Below are 21,142 nucleotides of genomic sequence, written 5' to 3'. Positions count from 1 at the left end.
GTTTGATTGAGTGTGTGGACAGGTGTCTTTTATACAGGTAACGAGTTCAAACAGGTGCAGTTAATACAGGTAATGAGTGGAGAACAGGAGGGCTTCTTAAAGAAAAACTAACAGGTCTGTGAGAGCCGGAATTCTTACTGGTTGGTAGGTGATCAAATACTTATGTCATGCAATAAAATGCAAATGAATTACTTAAAAATCATACAATGTGATTTTCTGGATTTTTGTTTTAGATTCCGTCTCTCACAGTTGAAGTGTACCTATGATAAAAATTACAGACCTCTACATGCTTTGTAAGTAGGAAAACCTGCAAAATCGGCAGTGTATCAAATACTTGTTCTCCCCACTGTATATATATATTTTTTTTGAAAACCTGTTTTTGCTTTGTCATTATGGGACATTGTGTGTAGATTGATAGGTAAAAAATACTATTTAATCCATTTTAGAATAAGGCTGTAACGTAACAAAATGTGGAAAAAGTGAAGCGGTCTGAATACTTTCCGAAGGCACTGTATACAGGGGAGGGATGGGAGTATTAATATTTCATGTGTCATTTTCCCTGCGTAGAAATCAAGATGTATATAGATTTCAATAGTGTCTATTTTTGATAGTCACAATACTCTTGTATAAATATCAATATATTCTCCATGTCAATATATTCTTCATGTCAATATATTCTTCATGTCAATATATTCTTCGTGTCATTATATTCTTGTGTATTTATTTCATTCCTGTGTAGCTTTTTTCATTTCTCGGGTGTATTTATTTTATATGACATAGTATTACTGCAACGTTGAGGAAGAGCATGCAAGCATTTCACTGTACTGTTTACACCTGCTGTAGTCTGTGCAACTGACATTAATAAGGTCTGAAAGGCATGAAGATTACGATCACTTGCCCAAAAATGTAAAGTAGCTATTGTCACCTACACACAGGTGAGGAACCAGGAAGACCATTCTAGTGAAAGGGTGTGTATTTTTCTGTGTGATGTTTGAGACATTCTTTTGACCTGGGTAGGGCTCCCTTTAAAAGTCCTGGCATCCTTTCATTGCTTACAGTACTGCATTACTACAACAAGCAACTCAATCCACTTACCAACACAACCACGTGAGAGACAGCTTTAATGGATTGTGGTAAGTCAACTAACACTGCTCGTTGCAAGATTTTTCAGATGCTGAAAAATGTGGATATTGCATTGTCAAGGTAGCCTATGTCATGTTTAGTGACAGAGTGTAATATAGTACAGTGAATGGATAATTGGGTGACTTGACTTGTAGAATGGAACATTTTCTTACAAAGGAAGATCATCCTTGTTGGTGTTTGTTCATCTGTTAAATTAATATGATTTCTGACAGCTTTTATTTTTTATGAGCCATTAAAGAAAATATGCAAAGTTGACCTGTAGTGTATTGCATAGATAACACTTTAGCAAACTATATAACTATTTACAGATAGGGGCAGATCAGCAAATTATGTTACAGCTGGACTTGAAGATCTGCTGCTGTCTTTGTACATACACTATTTGAATACAGGTGTACTGTAGTTTACTATAATGTGTTCTGTGCAATATACAGGCTTACTTTTGGGGGAATTCTCCCTGCCTTTAGAGGCTTTTTTCATCACTAATCTTCTGCCATGTTTCACTTGAATTATTGTCATAGGTTCCTCATACCATTTCATACTGGCCCAAGGCTGTCTTTTACATAGAGATCATATTAAATTCTCATTCTTACGTCTATGGTCTTTCGCCTATTTGTTTCTGCATTGTTATAGTGTAGACACTATATAAATAATTACTTAGAATATGTTATTGTACTTACCTGCAATATAGCATGATTATTATTTGTGTGTTCATGGTTATTATTGGCATTGGCCTTGACCGTGACCTTTCCCCGTTGATGTCATCACCCAGAGTTGTACAATGCAACTCTACCAATGGAAAGTCATATTGAATTGCGTGTGGGCATTCCTTGTCAAGTTACTACATATTTTTGGCGACGAGGATACAACTTGATCAGCATGTACAGGGCGATGTGCTAGCTAGCTAAGAAACAGTGGAGGTAGTCAGTCAGCTAGCTAGCTTAATGAGCGACGGAGAGCAGCCGCCGCTGGAGGGCATCTTCATCGGTGACAACCAGCAGCACGTGGAAAACGCTAACGAGGATCAAGGACAAGTTGGCGTTATAGTGGCAATGTTTTGGACTATCACTGAGTTTGTGGAAGACAACGAGGACTGGACGGAATATCTGGAAAGGTTGGGACACTTTTTTTCTTGGCAAATGGAATTAGAGATGAGGCTAAACAGCGCTCTATTCTCTTGAGCGTGTGTTGGGCTAAAACATACAAGCTAATGAGGAATTTGGCTAAGCCACGGAGACTGGGAGAAATTCCCTTTGTGGATCTAGTTGCTCTCGTTCAGACTCACCACAATCCAAAGCCTTCAGTGATTGTCCAGAGGTTCAAATTGAACTGCCATTCTCAGAAAACAGGTCAGTCTGTTGCTAACTGTGTTGCTGAATTATGTGAGCTCTCTGAACATTGTGAGTTTGGGGCTATGTTAGAGGACATGCTCCGTGACAGATTAGTCTGTGGCATTAATGAGGACAGCATACAGTTTGCTGGGGGAAGCCACACTGACTTTCAAGAGAGCATAGCAACTATCTCAAGGAATGGAGATGGCTGCTAATAATGTAAAAAATAATATTCAAAAGGCCAGCAGTGTAAGTTGTGCAGTGCATCAGGTGACAAAAGAGGCGTCAGGGAAAAGCAGTAGAATGCTTCAGATGTCGGGGAACACATTGTGCAAACAACTGTTAGATCAAGGATACGGTCTGTCACAATTGCAACAAAATGGGACATTTAGCTAAAGAATGCAGGGGTCCTAGGAGCAAGCCAGAGGGTGGGCACACTGCAGGGCAAGTTCACAGCAATTAAGCCACAGTCAGCAGCACACCACCTAGAGAGCACAGTGGAGGAGGAAGAGCATTGTTCCTATCTATGCTACAGTGGAGGTAGATGGAAAGCAGATGAGGAGACCATACCATTGCTGGGGCTCTGGAGGTGGACATTGCATACAACAGCCAGGAAGCGAGAGCACGGCTCCTGGTGGTAAAATGTAATGGGCCTAGTTTACTAGGGAGTGACTGGCTCACCAAAATACAACTGAACTGGGGTGAGATAAAACACACACGAGTGACTGAGGATGTCATATAAAAGTACCCTGAGATTTTCAAAGATTAACTGGGCACACTGCAGGGTACTGCAGTTAAGCTGTTCGTGGATCCACAGGCCGAGCCTCGCTTTTTCAAGCCCAGGACAGTGCCATACGCCATGAAAAAGAAAGTTGAGGATGAGTTGGAGTGGCTGCAGGAAACAAACATCATTACTCTCATTCAGTTCACTCGCTGGGCAGCTCCAATCGTTCCTGTTCTGAAAAGTGATGGCACGGTGCGTATATGTGGGGACTACAAGCTCACCATCAACAGTGCCTCTAAGCTGGATGCTTACCCGCTGCCGGGGGTGGAGGACCTGTTTGCGACGTTTGCTGGAGGCAAGACGTTCTCAGAGCTTGACATGAGTCACGCCTACCAACAGCTCCTCCTGGACGAGGACTCAAAAGAGTATGTCACAGTCAACACCCACAAAGGCTTGTTGAAGTACAACCGCTTGGTTTTCGGAGTGGCATCCAGGCCAGCCATTTTCCAGAGGACAATGGACAATCTGCTGCAGGGGATCCCTCATGTAGTAGTGTACCTGGACTATATACTGGTTACAGGGGAGACGGAGGAGGAGCACCTCCACCATCTGGATCGGGTGTTAGCGAGTTTTCTCCAAGGCAGGGCTGCGCCTGAAGCGTAGCAAGTGCACATACCAAGCACAGAGTTTGACATACCCAGGTCACAATATCACAGTGCAGGGTCTGTGTCCTGTGGAGGACAAAGTCAGGGCAATCAAGGATGCTCCAAAGCCCAAGAACGTGTCTGAGCTCATGTCGTACCTGGGCATGGTGAACTACTATGGTAAGTTCCTCCCGGAGCTGTCAACAGTGTTGGCTCCACTTTATCAGCTGCTCCACAAAGACTGTAAATGGAAGTGGGGGCCAGCTCAAGAGAAAGCTTTCCAGGAAGTGAAAGCACTACTACAATCAGCACAACTGCTGGTTAATTTTGACCAAGACAAAGACATCAGTCTGTCATGTGACGCCTCGTCCTATGGCGTCGGGGCAGTACTCTCACATCAGATGGAGGACGGGTCAGAGAAACCCATTGGATTTGCATCACGCACGCTGACGAGTGCTGAGAAGGGTTATTCACAGTTAGACAAGGAAGGTCTGGCCATAGTTTTTTCTGTGAAACGCTTTCATCAGTACCTCTACAGTACCTTAGAGAGCCTTTTTATTTCTCTATTTGGTTAGGTCAGGGTGTGATTTGGGTGGGCATTCTAGTTTGTCTATTTCTTTGTTGGCCGGGTATGGTTCCCAATCAGAGGCAGCTGTCTATCGTTGTCTCTGATTGGGGATCATACTTAGGCAGCCCTTTTTCCCACCTTCAGTTGTGGGATCTTGTTTTTGCATAGTTGCTGTCTAGCCCTGCAGAACTTTACGTTCGTTTATATATTTTTTTTTTTTTGGTGTTCCATCTAATAAAGTACGATGTACGCTTACCACGTTGCGCCTTGGTCTAATTCCAACAACGGACGTAACATCTACGGTCATCATTTCACCATATGCACTGACCACAATCCACTGACCTTTTCAGTGATTCAAGATGCATTCCTCCCATGGCTTTTGCAAGGATACAGCGCTGGGCCCTCACACTGTCAGCTTACCAGTACCTTATTGTGTACAGAGCGGGGAAGGACAATGCAAACGCAGATGCGTTCAGCCGTCTCCCGCTACCAGAGATGCCCGCCACAACTGTGGTGCCTCCCTAGACAATTTTCCTAATGGGGAGATTGTCAAACTCACCTGTGAATGCCAAACAGATCAAGCAATGGACATACCGGGATCCTATCCTGGCCCTAGTCAAAAGATTCCTCATGCAGGGCTGGCCTCCTGTAATAGAGGATGATGGACTGAGACCTTATGCCAAGCACTGAGCTGAGTGTGCAGGATGGCTGCATACTCTGGCGGTCCAGAGTGGTTGTTCCACACCCTGGCTGTTCACAAGTCATGGATGAGGTCCCTGAGGCTCACCCGGGTGCCTCCCGGATGAAATGTTTAGCCAGATCTTACATCTGGTGGCCTAACATGGATCGGGAAATAGAAAACAAGTGAAATCATGCTCTGAGTGCCAGATCAACCAGAAGATGGCCCCACTACATCTGTGGGAGTGGCCTGATCGCCCATGGCCAAGACTGCACATAGACTTTGCAGTCCCTTTCGTGGGCCACATGTTCCTTGTCATGTGGCTGGAGGCTCACATCATGAGCAACATCACAGCGACCACAACTATCAAAAAGATTCGGCAGGTGTTTGCAACCCATGGTCTGCCTGACTTTCAACAATCTTTACCTGTGATTTGTTCCAATAACTCATGTGGAAAAACGGGATTCGCCATGTCTGCAGCGCGCTGTTTCAACAGGCCTCGAACGGCTTAGCGGAGCGGACTGTGCAGACACTGAAAAAGAGGCTCAAAAAGATGACTGGGGGAACCATCACAACTCTCTCGGTTCTTGTTCCAATACCGCATCATGCCACAAACCACAGCAGGACAGGCTCCAGCTGAGATGTTGATGGGCAGAAAGCCAAAAGCTCTCAAAGATCTACTGCGTCCGGACAGAAAAGCACGAGTGGAACGGAAGCGGGAGAAACAAAAAGAGAGACATGACCATCACGCGAGGGAGAGAACGTTAAAACCCAATGACACGGTCTGCATCCGCAACTTCACAAGCAGCCAATGTTGGTTGCCAGGTACCATTCTGAGTCAGAGTGGCCCAGTCTCCTTCGTGGTCAAACTGACTGATGGTCGAGTCATACGCAGACACCAGGACCACATTTGCCTGCGTTATGACAAAGAAAATGCCATGTTTTCAGACGGAACAGCTGCGGGTGGTAGTATACAAGTGGAAACCCCACAGGAAACAGTATCTGAGAAACAGGGGCATTCAGTGGTTCCTGCAGAGGGTGATGGTCTTCCTCTCACAAACACCCAACCCGCTCCTGTGCCCTCAGACCCAGCTCCACTGGGACCCGACTTACCTGTGTCTTGTGGCACACCAGGAGTACTGCGCAGATCACAGCGTAGTCGCAAGCCTCCTGAAAGACTAACTCTGTAGTTGAGACCGAGAGCCTTGTGGTGTTAGTGTTTGTTTGGAACAGCAGATTTAGTTGAAAATAAGGACAGTCATTTTTTGTTTGTTTACATTTACAGTAACACTAGCAGAAGTTCTAAAGTGTTGAAAAGAAAACACTGATGTCGTTTACTTGTTAATCTTATGTTATTTTCTCACAGGGGGGATTGAAATTAAGGGTGGAGAAGGGTTATAGTGTAGACACTACATAAATAATTACATAGAATATGCTATTGTACTTACCTGCAGTATAGCATGATTACTATTAATGTGGCTGTATCACTTTGCTGTGTTTGTTTGTACATGGCTGTGCACGTTTTATTAGGTTGAAAGTAAAGGAAATATTGCATTGCGTGTGGGCATTCCTTGTCAAGTTACTACATGCCTTATGCATGGTGATAGGCTACAAGTGTTTTCTCTATCCAGTGATCTAAACTAGCCTAACTGACAGTCTGTTTCTGCTATGTTGCTGCCAGACAAAAATGTGACAAACAAACATTGGGAAAGACAACGTCAAACACAGAAACAGACACCCACACTAGAAGAAAAAAAAGTTGTATTAATCAGGAAAAATTGAAAATCTGGATTTTGGCGAAGGGATCATTCAGTTTCAATTAAAAATATATTTAGTATCTATATATCTATTAATTTCTTTCTTTCTTGAAGATGTTGGTAAAGTAGAGCTCCACTGTGAGAAGAACAACACAGCCCACAACACCAATGACATCTCAGTGAACAGACTGATAGTCAGGAGAGGCCAGTCCTTCCTGGTCACCTTTGAACTCCATGACCCCTCCAGGCCCACAACAGACTTACTGGAGCTGATGGTGGAGACAGGTGAGCTATCTAGAATAGAAAATAGAATAAATTTATTTATCTCTGCTATTTATTAGGGCTGTTTGTATTTAAAGTTTCCCGGACTCAGATTATTCTAGTCCTGGACTAAAACACACTAGGATGAATCTAGGCTAGGACAGGGAAACCGGCCCTATGTTAGTCCCCTTTGACAAGACACGTGCAGTAATAAAGATATTAAAACAAATCCTTGTAAACACTGTACATAGCTGAGTTGGGGTCAATTCAATCTTATCTTAAGACTGAATTGCACCACTGACAGGATTTGAGATACCTCCACTTGTAATGTATATGTACTCCTGACATCAAAGTTACGCTGTCAGAAAATATTGAATCTTATTGGACAAATACAGTTTACAAAACATTAGGAACACCTGCTCTTTCCATGACATAGACGGACCAGGTGAATCCAGGTGAAAGCTATGATCCCTTATTGAATCCACTTCAATCAGTGTAGATGAAGAGGAGGAGACAGGTTAAAGAAGGATTTTTAAGCCTTGAGACAACTGAGACATGGATTGTGTATGTGTGTCATTCAGAGGGTGAATAGGCAAGACAACAGATTTAAGTGCCTTTGAACAGGGTATGGTAGTAGGTGCCAAGCGCACCGGTTTGAGTGTGTCAAGAACTGCAATGCTGCTGGGTTTTTCACACTCAACAGTTTTCCATGTGTTTCAAGAATGGTTCACCACCCAAAGGACATCCAGCTAACTTGACACAACTGTGAGAAGCATTGGCGTTAACATGGACCAGAATCCCTGAGGAACGCTTTCGACACCATGTAGTGTTCATGCCCCGACGAATTGAGGCTGTTCTGAGGGCAAGTGGGGACAACTCAATATTAGGAAGGTGTTCCTAATTTTTTGTACTCCCAGTGTATAGTACATCACTGTTTCTGAAAGTTTTCATCAATTTCATTCCTACGGAACACAACCCAAAACATTCTCCCTTCTCCATCCAGGGCCCCAGCCTTCGGAGGCATTGGGGACCAGGTCAGTGTTCGGGCTACCTGAGGGCTGTGGGAAGGGTTCCTCCTGGAAGGTCAAGGTTCACCAGGGCTCAGTGCTCCCGGCGGGTTCAATCACCCTGGAAATCACCAGCCCAGCAGACGCCCCAGTGGGAGAGTACAGCCTGTCTGTAAAGACCAGCGCCACCGCCTCAGTGGGCAGCAGCCTGGGCAAGCTCCTTCTGCTGTTTAACCCCTGGTGCCAAGGTAAACACAATTCAATTCAAAACAACTTCATTATCCCACATGGGGATTTCTGGGACAATGAATTCACTTCCTGTGAATGAGATTTGAGAGTATGGTAAAGCATATTTAATACATTATAATGGAATATAAAGCATTCATAAAAATGTTAACTAGAACTGTGATAAATTAACCTTTTTAATCACACAAAGGACAACAAATGCTGTGAATTTATCAATATAGCCATGGTAACACACAGTCATTATTTGATACAGTATCCAGAGGGTGTCAAATGCTGCATTCCTGAATGTTCTTATCAGTTTAAAAGCTGGAAATGGCTTACTTTACAGAGATTGTTGTAACCCATGTCTCTGTATGGGTAGGAAAGACACCTCATAACTGTTTTGGGAGATAATAGACACCCAGATACAATCAATGGGCCACAACATACAGAGCCACATTATACGAATGACAGTCTGTGGTTATGAATGCTGTTCTCTAATATCAAAGTGGTGGCATTGCTGTTGAAACCATGTGATGAGTTCATTGGTAGCATGGCTTTAGCATGGCTTGGTAGCACAGCCTGGTAGCACAGTCTGGTAGCACAGCCTGGTAGCTGGTAGCACAGCTTGGTAACACATCCTGGTAACAGCTTGGTAGCACAGCCTATTAGCAAGGCTTGGCAGCACAGCCTGGTAACAGCTTGGTAACATCCTGGTAACACTGTCTGGTAACATACTGGTAACATCCTGGTAACACAGCTTGATAACACTACATTCTAGCATGGGAGACAGTGGTCATAACACAGTAACAGCATGGCAACGTGTTAAAGTAACTCGCAATTAAAACATTGTCCAGATACCCTTTCATTTCAGTTTGTATAAAAATGCATTTTTATTTATCCTTTATTTAACCAGTCAAGTCAGTGGAACAAATTCTTATAATTCATGTTTTAAAACGGCTGTATTTTGTTGCGGGCTGTAGAGGACTGGGTGCATCTACCTGAAGAGGAGGAGAGGCAGGAGTATGTGATGAGAGAACAAGGCCTGGTGTACAAAGGTTCTGACAAATACATCAGCTCTACGGCGTGGAACTTTGGACAGGTACACAGAACAAACAATACAGTATTGTACAGTTGAAAAGTACTAGCTAGCTGCTCATAACATATAGGGCTTGTTTCCTGGATACAGATTAAATATATTCCTCAACTAAAAAGCAAACTCAATGGAGAATCTCCATCCAAAAGTATTTTTACTCTGGAGAAGTCCAGGGCTAATCTGTTGTCCAGGAAACCGACCCCAAGTGTCACACGATATCTTAGTCTACATGACTGGCTAGAGTCCTGTGGCTCCATTGGTAAAGCATGGCTCTTGCAACGCCAGGGTTGTGGGTTTCGATTACCGCGGGAGACCAATACGAACATTTATCCACTCAATACTGTAAGTCGCTCTGGATAAGAGCGTCTGTTAAGTGACTAATTTGTAAGTTAGTATAGACAAGACATTTTAGAAATTGTTGTAGGCTTGCTAGCTAACCTGCCCAAATGTATTGTTTCTCCAGTTTGAAGACGATATAGTGGACATTTGCCTGATGCTGCTTGACGTGAATCCCAAGTGTCTGAGTGACCCCGCCAAGGACTTCTCTGCTCGTTGCAACCCCATCTATGTCAGTAGGGTGGTCAGTGCCATGGTAAGATTGGAGATGTGACTCCCACTAGTAACAGTGACAACATTATTGAACCCCACTAGTAACAGTAAACAGGTTTCCATCCAACCTTTTTATGCGAGTAAAGTACATGTCAGATAAAACATTTCATGACATTTCATGAAAGTGCTGATGGAAAATGTGACGCTCAACTTTACAAATGTTGACAAAACAGAATTCGCTAGACAAGGTGGGATGTTTTTGAGTCGGTAAAATTAACTATGGGAGAAATGTTGGTGGAAATGCTTTTATGCGCAAATATTGATTTAATAACCATCATATCGAAGTAAACTTGGAATCACTTAATGACATCTTGTGTGGTCGTCTCACTACGACTCATCGGGAAAGCCGTTTATCAGGCTACAGATAAATGATGAAGTTCACAGGGTGGTCAATGTGCAAGGTGATGAGCTTTATTTATTTCTATTAAATATTGAGGGCCTTATTCTGGTAACATGATTCTCGATGCTTGGCTGACGTTTGACAAATAAAACATAATCTCATCATGTAGGCTATAGTGCCTTCGGAAAGTATTCAGACCCCTTGACAATTTCTACGTTTTGTTACATTACAGCTTTATTCTAAAATGTGACCGACCGCCTCGATCTCATGTAGCAACATTTTTTTATTTTTTATGTTTACATTGGATAAAAGTAGAGATAAAAGTAGAGACTCAGAGATAGAAAATGGTATATCATACACTGCAGTTGAGGAACAATGGGGAAATAATCTGCTTTGAAACCCCACCTACTGGATAGCTCTTCTTTGTCTACATCCTTTCAGCATCGTTCACACCCTCATAAGCCTTAGTCCCATTAATCTCTTTAAGGATTCATATGTGAGGTCATGTGGTAAACACACGCTATATCAAATAAAATCTATGTTTATTTGTCACATGCACAGGGTACAGAAGGTGTAGACGGTACAGTGATAGTACTTGTGTACTTGCATAGTAGCAATATCAAAAACAGAAAGTGTCCAGATAAAAACATTTTATAAATATGTAATTGTTATTAGATGCCGCTTATCTGACACACTTGTCTAAATTGATGGGTCATGTGAAATAAATGCTATAACCACTCCTCACCCACATCTAGCTAAATGGATGGGTGACTATTGTCTAGAAATGTACACATGTTCATTAAATACAATAGATGGCCATAATCACCCCCAGACACACCTGCTAAATTGATGGGTCATGTAATAATCTGGCTGAAGTGGAGACTTTTGTTTAGACATGTAGCTAGGTAGCTAGCTAAACAATGAACCAGTATAACCCCAACTCAAACTACTACCAATAGAAACATTGTCATAGCTGTAGAATGAATCTGCAGGTAGCTAAAGCTAACAAAATAGGTTCAATGTTAGCTAGCTAAGAATAGGCTATAACTAGCACTGCAAATGGATTTCTGATTCAAATAAAATTACTATGCAGATCATATACGTAACGTTGCTAGCGAGCCAGCAAGCTAACGTTTAGTAGCTAACTAACAGTACGCTTTAACTTGCAACGAAAACAACTTTATGACAAAATTAGAAAAGTATATCTGGGAAATGTAGCTAGACTCTTACCCGTATACATGGATAAACACTTCACGGCAGACTGGAAACATTTAACTCGGTTTTGTTTGAAGCTACATCTTGTTTGGCCAGATTTGTGTCACTCCAGTTGACACTGACCGTGGTGTGTGCAGCAAGTAGCCCATCACTTTTCCTACTGTTCTGTCGATAGCGCCTGATAAATTCAGGACATCAATGTTGTTTAGAAAAGTAGCAAAACCGTTGTAGTTCTCAATGGCTAACATTATATCTATCAAAAACGGTGCCGTAGAAATGACTGTCAACACATTCTGAGCTCATGTTATAGACAGAAGCAAGCTACATGGCAGACCAATCCAAACTCAGTTCCAGCCCATACATTATCTCAGCCAATCATGGCTAGCGGGAAGGTTCCTGACTTTTTCCATGGCTAAACCAACTCGGCTCGTAATTTAAGTTTGTTATTAAGGTACATGAAAGTTCACTGGTTCTAGAAGGCATTTCTGCCCCAAAAAATATTTTGATAAATTATGTTTACGTTGAAATGCTGCTCCTGTGAAGTAGTGACGCGCGACATGCACCTAGTTTCCTGAAACGAGTCACAACGAATTTAACAGCATTTTTTTTTTTATGTCATCACACAGCCTTTTATCTTAAAAACAGTCAATTTGATAGAAACACATCTCTGGTGGGAAAATGTGCTCATATTATTTTTATGCTTTTATGATTTTAGAATATTCGCATTAAAATCTGTCGCCAACTGGATGGAAATTCTAGCTAGTGACAACATAATTGTTGTAACAGTGACAACATTATTGGCTCCCACTAGTAACAGTGACATTAATGAACCCCACTAGTAACCGTGACAACATTATTGAACCAAAGTAGTCAGTGACATCGTTATTGAACCCCACTAGTAACAGTGACATTCTTTAAATCATCATCAGCTCATAGTTCTGTATGAACAGCACAAGAAAATACATTGGTTCATTTCTGGAACATCATCTAGCCCTGTTCTCTATAAATGGGTCCAGTGACACTAATTAAGGTGTTGTTACACATATAGGACTGGTTTCCCGGACCCAGATTAAATCTAGTCCTGGACTAAAAATAACTTTCCACACTGAACATGCTTTTTAGTCCAAGGCTATGCTCAATCTAGATCCAGGAAAGCAACTACATGTTAGATAGTACAAAAACACATTCACTCAGCCAAATGACAGTTCTGGAATCTAATTTTAACATTATTTTCCTTGCCCAGATCAACGCTAACGACGACCGAGGTGTCCTGATGGGGCGGTGGGATGGTCAATACGATGGTGGCATGTCCCCCACTCACTGGAACGGCAGTGTGGAGGTACTAAGGAGGTGGCTCAAATATGGTGGTAATCCAGTCAAGTATGGCCAGTGTTGGGTGTTTGCCGCTGTAATGTGCACAGGTAGGCTATCACTGTCCAATCTCTTCAATTATTATTTTAGTCAATCAATCAATACAATGTTATTTAAATAGCACGGACTATTGCATGTGCTCAGACCCAGGGCTGTGATTGGTTGTTGAGAGGGATGGCAAGATTACCCACCATTTGTGTCCGATTCACCTATGACCAGATGAGAGGCTGGTGTCAATGCCTTTGAATGTGTTGTTTTAGTTAACCAGTATGCCTGAAATGTATTTCCATGTCAGTACTGAGGTGTTTGGGAATCCCATGTCGAGTGGTTACCAACTTCCAGTCAGCCCACGACACCGACAAAAACCTGACAATCGACGACTTCTTCTCCGACTATGGAGTCAGACCCAAACAGAGCCCTGACAGTGTATGGTAAGTGTAACATGAGGTCATTGTGGCTACAGTAGGAATAGTGATGCCAATAGCATGAAGTTTTGAAGACTGGTGTTTCTGCTCAGGAACTACCATGTGTGGGTGGAGGCCTGGATGAGACGGCCCGATCTCTCAGCAGACTCCTTATACGACGGCTGGCAGGTTGTGGACCCCACCCCCCAGGAGAAAAGCACTGGTACGGTCCAACTTCCATCTCATCTCACACCATCTTACATAATAACACACTTCTGGAGGTTGTATGTACTGTATGTTGTGTTATTGTCCAGATGGTTCTGAGGTCGTGTCCTGGGTCTGGGAGACATGAAGAGAACTCCCTGTTATACGCTCATGTTGTTTTATCTTCCCCTCCCCCAGGTGTTTACTGCTGCGGCCCTGCATCAGTCAAGGCCATACTGCAGGGTCACGTTGACCTCAACTACGATGTGCCCTTTGTCTTCGCCGAAGTCAACGCCGACCGTGTAACCTGGATGGTGTTCGCTGACGGCTCCAAGAAAAAGATCTTCACGGACAGTGTGTCCGTAGGCCAGAACATCAGCACCAAGGCAGTGGGCAGCGACAAGAGAGTGGACATCACGGCCAACTATAAACATGCAGAGGGTTGGTATTGAATGAACCAAGAGTCTGACTATATCAAGGTTGAACTGTTATCAATTGATTACGGAAATAATGCAGCGTTACAAGGGTTATGCCTACCATAAGGGTATAAGTGTATTTTATATATTTGAGAACTACAGTTGGTCTGGGAAATAGTTCTGTACTTTTAAAGAAATTAGTCAGAAAGGTGCTGTGTCCACCTGTCACAAGATAATTCTGCCAGCTGAGTGAGAGCAACTGCTTGAGTGACCAAGTACTCGTCCTAAATGTCACACATTTCAAACAGGCACGGAAAAGGAGAGGGATGTGTACAATCAAGCTGTGAAAAGAGTCAACATACCCGAAGAGAATTCAAACGGGATCCATGACGGCAAACCTGGCGTTTCCATGAAGATCGTGGAGCTGACCAAGCCGGTCAGCGGCAAAGACATCGACCTCAAACTTATACTGAACAGCAACGACAGTGAAACTCGGACACTAGTGATCAATGTAAACGTTCAGGCCATGAGATACAACGGGATCCCATCCTCCCAGATACAGACCGAATTGAAAGAACAGAAGCTCCTTCCCAACCAAGGTAGAGTGAAAATGTTTCAAGCTCTTTCCATGAGTAGGCTTACAAGGTTTAACCAACACAGTGGTGCACACAGGGAGACATTTACATCACAGAACAAAGAGAACTGAAACGCTTAACAAAACCAAGAGCACATTGCAGCTATTCACCTTTACAACTCTTTGTCAACATCCTTGGTATGACGCATATATCAATCTCAATGATGGTGGTGTGTTTCAGGAGTGCATATAGTTAGAGTTTAACTGGTCAATTTAACAAAGCTGTAAAGTCTCATGTATAGCTGCCATAGCGTTGTAGCAAATCGACTGACACTAACTCTCATGGCTGTCAGGTTGCTAACGTTGTACTGAGGACACTGCAGAATGTTAGGGTTGGTAACGTACCGAGGATGCTACAGAATGTTAGGGTTGCTAACGTTGTACTGAGGACGCTACAGAATGTTAGGGTTGCTAACGTACCGAGGATGCTACAGAATGTTAGGGTTGCTAACGTGGTACTGAGGACACAACAGAATGTTATGGTTGCTAACGTGGTACTGAGGACACAACAGAATGTTAGGGTTGCTAACGTTGTACTGAGGACACAACAGAATGTTAGGGTTGCTAACGTTGTACTGAGGACACAACAGAATGTTAGGGTTGCTAACGTTGTACTGAGGACACAACAGAATGTTAGGGTTGCTAACGTTGTACTGAGGACACCACAGAATGTTAGTGTTGCTAACGTTGTACTGAGGACACCACAGAATGTTAGGGTTGGTAACGTACCGAGGATGCTACAGAATGTTAGGGTTGCTAACGTACCGAGGATGCTACAGAATGTTAGGGTTGCTAACGTTGTACTGAGGACGCTACAGAATGTTAGGGTTGCTAACGTACCGAGGATGCTACAGAATGTTAGGGTTGCTAACGTTGTACTGAGGACGCTACAGAATGTTAGGGTTGCTAACGTACCGAGGATGCTACAGAATGTTAGGGTTGCTAACGTTGTACTGAGGACACTGCAGAATGTTAGGGTTGGTAACGTACCGAGGATGCTAGAGAATGTTAGGGTTGCTAACGTTGTACTGAGGACACAACAGAATGTTAGCGTTTGTGATACCTTGACAATCAAATGCATTGTCTCTGTTGGCAGATATGACTATACCCATCCACATCCCCTTCTCTGTGTATGGTGAGAAAATGCGGGAGAGCAACAGCATCAAGGTTTCGGCTGTGGCCACAGACAAGAACAAGAGTGAGGCAGTGTACATCACAGAGAAAGACCTTGTGCCAGAGAGCCCTTCGCTCACCATCAAAGTGAGTACTGCATATTCCCAACATTGTCATTTCACAGTCATTTCACAGTCACAACCCACTTAGAACAGCTCAACTTTCTCTGAGTGACATTCTTTGGGGTCATTAGTGAACAAGCTCCGAGGGTCTTTACATACTCTTGGGTTACCGTTTTAATTTATAGGTGGCAAACACACTAGTAGCGAGAATAGCAATAGGCAAGGAAAATAACGGTTGGCCTGTGAATAAACATGTTGTGAAGATGAAAATCTAAAGTGTTAGACTGTCATCTGAACAGTTGATCTATTAAATACAACGCCAATATCAGTAACAGCCATTAAACTGGAGATGGGGTTTATTCAGTGTGATAGTTCCAATATAATATACTATTTAGCAAATGCTTTTCTTCGAATGTGTGTTCTCTTTTAGGCCATTGGATCTGAATTGCAGTATAGTGACATGACGGCAGAGGTTGTGTTTGAGAACCCCCTATCCGAGGGTCTAAGAGACTGCTTCATGACAGTGACCGGCAGTGGCTTGCTGACTGAAACAATGGAAGCCAGGTAGGCCTTTGTGACATTTCTCTGATGTCTTTACAAGCAAGGTTTCAGTTTGTCATAAAACCTGAATCCATTCCACTGTGCAAAAACTGCTTGAATCAACATTGTTTCCATGTCATTTCAACCCCAAAAATCAGTGTGATGATGTTGAATCAACATGGAAAACTGATTGGATTTGCAAAAAGTAAACTTTTAACCTTTTTTGTTGAGTTCTAATTCACATTAGGTGATAACTCAACCAAATGTAAATCAGAACTAGACGTTGAACTGACGTCTGTGTCCAGTGAAATGTGTCCAGATTTGAATCCTGGATGTGGACCCAGTTTTTGCCAAGTGGGATGGATTCGGGTTTTATGACAAACCGAAACTTTGCTCGTCAAGTTGACAATTTAGCTCTTAATCTCAGAAACCCAGACCTAAAATCTCAGGTAATTGTGTAAAATGTTTGATTAGGTTCTGAGGGAAAATGTTTGACAAAAGATACTAATGAGACTAGCGAAATCACCAGCCCCCTAAACAGAAACTCTCAGCCAAGCCCCCCTTCTGAAAACTTTCACCTTGAAATCATTGTCTGAAATCATTGCTTGAATTCCCCTCCCATACTTTTAGCACCACCTCCACCCAATCCTGATATGTCCAGATATCTAGTGAGGAAACCAAAGCACCGGAACTATGGTTCCTTGTTAGTTGTGGCATCAGTCTTTTGACAGATGATTCAATACAATTTCTGTTACGTAGTCTGTCCACAAGAGATTATTTAGCTGTTGGCTAAACTAGAAAGTACATGCATTCTTGGGCTGTTCATGTAGTTAAAGTTTAGAGTTTTTCCATCTGAAATATTTTACACTTCCTAGTGTGTTGAAGTTTAGAGATCTAAAGCTTCCTTGAGGTATAATTTGTTTCACGTGTCTCCTCAGAATGCCTTTGCTAAAACAAGGGCAACGACTACGTGTGAAGATGCCCTTTACTCCATACAGACCCGGTCCTAAGAAGCTAGTGGCCGGCTTCAACTGTGATCAATTCAGGGACATTAAGGCAAGCTGCAATGTGTACATCAAACCTGTCACCGGTGTTGTCCCCCCACTGCTGTAGATAGTAAAACCCTCGTGAGAATAACTCTAACTCAAATAAGTTCTGCAATTTATACCGTATTTTCCTGTTATATCCTATATCAGCCTTTCTTAAGGTATGGGTCGCGACCCTGACCTGTTAATGGTGGGTAATGACGTGTCAGAGTAAATGTATAAATATTTAATATACGTTGCACGTCAATACTTCACAGGAGAGGGATTTGAACGTAAACTTTTTTATCAGCATCTGGGTTTTTTGGGCTTAAATGCCTTCTGGAACATGTGAACTTTCATGTACCTTAATAACAAACGTGTTTGTCATCTGTAAATACGAATAAAATTGTGAAATTACGAGCCTAATTGGTTTAGCCACTGAAAAAGCCAGGAACCTTCCCCCTAGCCATGATTGGCTGAGATAATGTAAGGGCTGGACATGCCGAGTCATGAGTTCAGATTGGTCTGCCATGTAGCACCATTCTGTCTATAACATGAGCTGGTCAGTATGTGTTGCTCTCCACTTTCGAGAGGAACGAGTTTTGAAATCAGTGGAATTAGAGTATGATAGCTAAGGAAATGGAGAAAATTGAGGGAGTTGAAAAGATAAAACACAGAAGGCTGTTGTATAAAACACCTGTCTCCGGATTATATCTTCAAACTAAGGGCAACCATGGCATCCGTGACAGAGAGGGAGAAGCGTTCATCCATGTATTTGGGTAAGATAGTCTAGCTACATTACTTTCTCCACATTTTGTTAAGTTACAGCCTTATTCTAATAAGTGTTAAATAGATTTTTTTCTCCTCATCAATCTACACACAATACCCCATTTGCAAATGTATTAAAAATGTTAAAAACTGTAATGTCACATTTGCATAAGTATTCAGAACCTTTACGCAGTCCTTTTTTTGAAGCAAGTTTGGCAGCGATTACAGCCTTGAGTCTTCTTGAGGATGAAGCTTGGCACACCTGTATTTGGGGAGTTTCTCCCATTCTTCTCTGCAGATCTTCTCATCTCAGTCAGGTTGGATGGGGAGCGTCACTGCACAGCTATTTTCAGGTCTCTCCAGAGATGTTAGATTGGGTTCAAGTCCGGGCTCTGGCTGGGCCACTCAAGGAAATTCAGAGACTTGTCCCGAAGCCACTCCTGCGTTGTCTTGGCTGTGTGCTGTCGTGGAATTATTCTAATCAAAAGGAGAGACTTATAGATTTCTTCAAAACAATCAAACTTTATTATTTAATTACTGCAGTAACGGAGCTTGTCATTGACCCACCTGTAAGTGATTTGTTGAGAGCCCAACCAGCAGGACAAAGCCACAGCATTTTATAGCAAAGTCCATCCTCCTGGATGTACATGACAAATCACAGATGAGAGAATTTATATAAAGGTACATTTTGCTGTCATGCAACAGACATCAAGATTTACATAGCACCAAATATCTGCCTCTAGTTCATTTACTGCTTGCTTATACAAAAATACTAATGCAACCTAGAATGCTAAATCCTTTTGATTAGAATAATTCCACGACAGTGCTTAGGGTCGCTGTCCTGTTGGAAGGTGAACCTGCGCCCCTGTCTGATGTTCTGAGCCCTCTGGAGCAGGTTTTCATCAAGGATCTCTCTGTACTTTGCTCTGTTCATCATTCCCTCGATCCTGACTCGATCCCAGTCCCTGCCGCTGAAACACATCCCCACAGCATGATGCTGCCACCACCATAGGGATGGTGCCAGGTTTCCTCCAGATGTGATGCATGGCATTCAGGCCAAAGAGTTAAATCTTGGTTTCATCAGACCAGAGAATCTTGTTTTTCATGGTCTGAGAGTCCTTTAGGTGCCTTTTGGCAAACTCCAAGCAGGCTGTCATGTGCCTTTTACTGATGAGGGGCTTCCGTCTGGACACTCTACCATAATGGCCTGATTGGTGGAGTGCTGCAGACATGGTTGTCCTTCTGGAAGGTTCTCACATCTCCACAGAGGGACTCTAGAGCTCTATCAGAGTGACCATCGGGTTCTTGGTCACCTCCCTGACCAAGGCCCTTCTCTGATTTCTCAGTTTGGTTTGACGGGCAGCTCTAGGAACAGTCTTGGTGGTTCCAAACTTCTTCCATTTAAGAATGATGGACTCCACTGTGTTCTTGGGGACCTTCAATGCTGCCGAAATTTTTTGGTACCCTTCTCCAGATCTGATCAGATATGTGCCTCGACACAATCCTGTCTTGGAGCTCTATGGACAATTCCTTCGACGTCATAGCTTGGTTTTCACATACACTGTCAACTCTGGGATCTTATATAGACAGGTGTGTGTGCCAAATCATGTCCAATCAATTGAATTTACCACAGGTGGACTCCAATCAAGTTGTGGAAACATCTCAAGGATGATCAATGGAAACAGGATGCACCTGAGCTCAATTTTGAGTCTCATAGCAAAGGGTTTGAATACTGATGTAAAATAAGGTATCTGTTTTCCATTTTTAATACATTTGCAAACATTTCTAAAAATCTGTTTTCACTTTGTCATGTGGTATTGTGTGTAGATTGCTGAGGATTTTTATTTATTTAATCCATTTTAGAATAAGGTTGTAATGTGGAAAAAGTCTATGGGTCTGAATTCTTTCTGAAGGCAATGTATATTTTTCAGATATTATACGTTTCTGATTTAGTCAGAAAGTCACTTTGATTGCAATTTAAATAAATTCTGCAATTTATACTGCATTTACCAATTTAAAGGTTACTGTTAGCTATGATCTATGTAGTAATATTATTCGTATCTCAGAACCATTTGCATTGCTAGTTAAAGGCTCACGTTAGCTAGCTAACATTGAACCTGGTTGGTTAGCTACCTACAGATTCCTGCAGGGTAGTAATGTTATGGGATTATGGTAAAAGAAATGTAGTTAAGTAGCTAGACTCCACTACGCAAGTAACCAATTCAATACACCTTCTGTATCCTGTGCATGTGACAAATAAACATTGGAACATGACCTGCATCAAAATCAAATTAGGATATAACGTTAGGCCAACGAGACAGTGTCCAAGATGTAAAATTCTCTGGTAGAATGCCCTGCTTTTATGTTTGTCACACTCACAACTATAAGCTATTTCCTAGTTATGCTATTTCTGATGTCATGCAGCCTGTAGTTTTTGTGTTTATACTTTTTCATAATGACAATGACAAGATTGATGTCGGGCGACAATAGAATGTTCATGATGTCACGGCGACAACTGTCGATACACGTAGTATAAACCAGCCTTTAGTCTTGAAATCTTTGCTTGTTTAGTACATGGCCTCACACGTGAATCCTAAAAGAGATAGGTGGGGCTAAGGCTTAAGAGGGTGTGAACAATGCTGAATGAACAAAAAACAAAGAAGAGCTCCAGTAGGTTTCCCAAAACATTCAAGGGGCATTTTCTCAAAAGCAGAATTACTTTCCCATTGTTCCTCAACTGTAGTGTATGATATAACATTTTGTAGCTCTGAGTCTACTTTTATCCAATGTAAAAAACACAATTTCAAATGTTGCTACAGAAGATCGAGCCGGTCAGTCACACATGAAGATTAAACATTTTCAGGCCTACTGTACATCTTACTGTATACATTATTGTTGAAAACAAGTCTAACATGGCTTGACTTTGTCTATGTAATCCTCTGTAATTGT

The 21,142-nt window shown here is 42.4% G+C and overlaps 1 protein-coding gene across 1 annotated transcript; it reads left to right on the top strand.

Moving 5' to 3' along the window:
• Window positions 1-1,019: 1,019 nt before the first annotated feature.
• LOC139536321 (protein-glutamine gamma-glutamyltransferase 2-like) lies at window positions 1,020-17,845 on the top strand. Its single transcript, XM_071336758.1, has 13 exons — window positions 1,020-1,133; window positions 6,958-7,128; window positions 8,108-8,359; window positions 9,320-9,438; window positions 9,896-10,024; window positions 12,840-13,017; window positions 13,263-13,398; window positions 13,485-13,594; window positions 13,774-14,016; window positions 14,300-14,590; window positions 15,722-15,885; window positions 16,291-16,424; window positions 17,339-17,845. The coding sequence occupies exons 1-13, from the start codon at window positions 1,124-1,126 to the stop codon at window positions 17,511-17,513; spliced, it is 2,112 nt and encodes a 703-aa protein (XP_071192859.1). The 5' UTR covers window positions 1,020-1,123; the 3' UTR covers window positions 17,514-17,845.
• The last annotated feature ends 3,297 nt before the right edge of the window (window positions 17,846-21,142 follow it).

The sequence above is a fragment of the Salvelinus alpinus genome, chromosome 12 (assembly GCF_045679555.1).
Source record: "Salvelinus alpinus chromosome 12, SLU_Salpinus.1, whole genome shotgun sequence".
NCBI classification, from domain to species: Eukaryota; Metazoa; Chordata; class Actinopteri; order Salmoniformes; family Salmonidae; genus Salvelinus; species Salvelinus alpinus.
The sequence above is the reverse complement of the archived record's forward strand: the minus strand, read 5'-3'. Positions and strand labels throughout refer to the sequence as shown.

What these genes read in the sequence shown, in the direction of transcription:
- LOC139536321 (XM_071336758.1), top strand. An exon ending in TGCCGCTGTAATGTGCACAG is followed by an intron (nt 13,018 to 13,262) that starts GTAGGCTATCAC and finishes TTTCCATGTCAG; the next exon opens with TACTGAGGTGTTTGGGAATC. An exon ending in ACTGAAACAATGGAAGCCAG is followed by an intron (nt 16,425 to 17,338) that starts GTAGGCCTTTGT and finishes GTGTCTCCTCAG; the next exon opens with AATGCCTTTGCTAAAACAAG.